Genomic DNA, 1,817 nt, shown 5'->3' on the forward strand with positions numbered 1-1,817 from the left:
ATATTAGTATCTCTAGATATAATAACGATTACTCCTAACACTTTTCGTAATTGATCATTTATAAAATGTAATAAAATGTAGAAAACGTATTAAATTTATTTTCTTTATATTTATTATAAATGATATAAGCATTTGACATTTATAAAATTTGAGAAATATACCTTACTAGAGCAGTAAAATTGCAACAAACGAAGTTTCCTGAAATTTTTGAAACAAAGTTTATTTTATGATTCAAACAAACCATATTTTTAAAATAATTAATAAAAATTGAAAAAGAAATTCTCTCTCATATTTATACATATTTTTTAATTTAATTTCTTTATTTCATCGTGTTAGGTAATTATCCTCTGTATTATGAGTAGAGTCGGAGAAAGAATCGTTCTTACTTACAATTTTTTTTAATCTCATTTTTTGTCGCAGAAAGGAAAGATACCTCTTCTGCTAGCAGTCGAGGCTGGCAATCAGTCGATATGCAGGAAACTTTTGGCACATCAACGAGCACCAGATCAGCTTTGCGCCACTACGCCAGCCGGTGATTCCGCCGTGCATTTGGCAGCTAGAAGAAAGGACATCGACATGGTGCGGATCCTGGTGGATTACGGTGCGGCCGTCGACATGCAAAATGTACGTCAAATTTTAAGTGCAAAGATTCCAGATTAAGTGAGCCAATAATACTCAGACGGTATATTCTGGTGAAATTTTGTCAATTGTATATTTCCGCTGAATGTTTCGAAGCTTGCAAATTATACTTACGCTGTGATGTAAATACAATGCAAATTCTTTATCATTTTTGTCCGCATTTTGGTAAACTACGTAATCGTTTAATTATCCTCTCGACAATTTTATGCCATTCGGAAATAACCATTTAACTATTTTATCTTTTCATCGCGTAAATAAACAATTTCGAATTTCTGAGACATAACGTCATGTGATATAATGGTACTGTTTAATTTCTAGTAGTAGTAAAATTAATGGAATTTTTGATCAGGTTACAAAATTATTTTGTATATATTTGTATTATAACGCAAAGCGCTAAATCTCGTATACACCGCAATTCTATTCTGACTTCAATCTTAACCCTGCCAGAAAATTAAGTACAAAATTTGACAAGATCGATCGTACATGAAACAGAAATGACGCACATGTTAAATTGCTGCAACTGCAAGTTATATGTTTTTAAATGAGCAATTAGAAACGAGTAGACGATCGTAAAATTTAGGATGAGGTCTTAAATTTTCTAAATATTTTTTTAATTACCGTCGTTATTTACCGTCGTTTCCCTCATAATTTTGCGATGCAATTTTTACTATCATGCAACAATATCCAATGGATACCTCTTAATTGAGTAAAAATTTATAAAAACAATTATAAGATAAGTATATGCATAACTCATGAGAATAAGAATTGATTAATAAATATAAACAAGAGGTAGACTTTAGATTTTCAGATATTTGCAATATGTATGGTACATAAGTTGAGTTATAATTAGTAAAAGATGAAAAAAGAGATAATTTTATTTCTAACGTAATTGAAAAAAAAGTAATTTTAAAATAAAATAAAATAAAAAAGAAAAAATAATTTTCGAATTTTATTGTATTACCAATATATAAAAATTAAAATTAAAATGTACCATTAACCTTCAAACCGCACACTTCGTTCGAGCACCCACTAATAGAATGATGGTGCGAATTTGGATTTGACATCTTAAATTGTACATATTTCCTGAGGATAAAAACAGAAATGTTTTGAAAACCACACTTTTTTGGGGTAAAATTTTCTCACAAATCAGATCGGAAGAGCACACGTCTGAACTCCAG

General features: G+C 29.7%; 1 protein-coding gene across 1 annotated transcript in view; it reads left to right on the top strand.

Annotated features, from left to right (window-relative positions):
• The window catches only part of LOC105454801 (serine/threonine-protein phosphatase 6 regulatory ankyrin repeat subunit C-like), a 30,130-nt gene that overhangs the window by 16,936 nt on the left and 11,377 nt on the right, over positions 1 to 1,817 (top strand). The window contains 1 exon segment of the mRNA XM_011697688.1: positions 421 to 624. Coding sequence (XP_011695990.1) covers positions 421 to 624 — 204 coding nt within the window.

The sequence above is a fragment of the Wasmannia auropunctata genome, unplaced genomic scaffold (genome assembly GCF_000956235.1).
Source record: "Wasmannia auropunctata unplaced genomic scaffold, wasmannia.A_1.0 LD335975.1, whole genome shotgun sequence".
Classification (NCBI taxonomy): domain Eukaryota; kingdom Metazoa; phylum Arthropoda; class Insecta; order Hymenoptera; family Formicidae; genus Wasmannia; species Wasmannia auropunctata.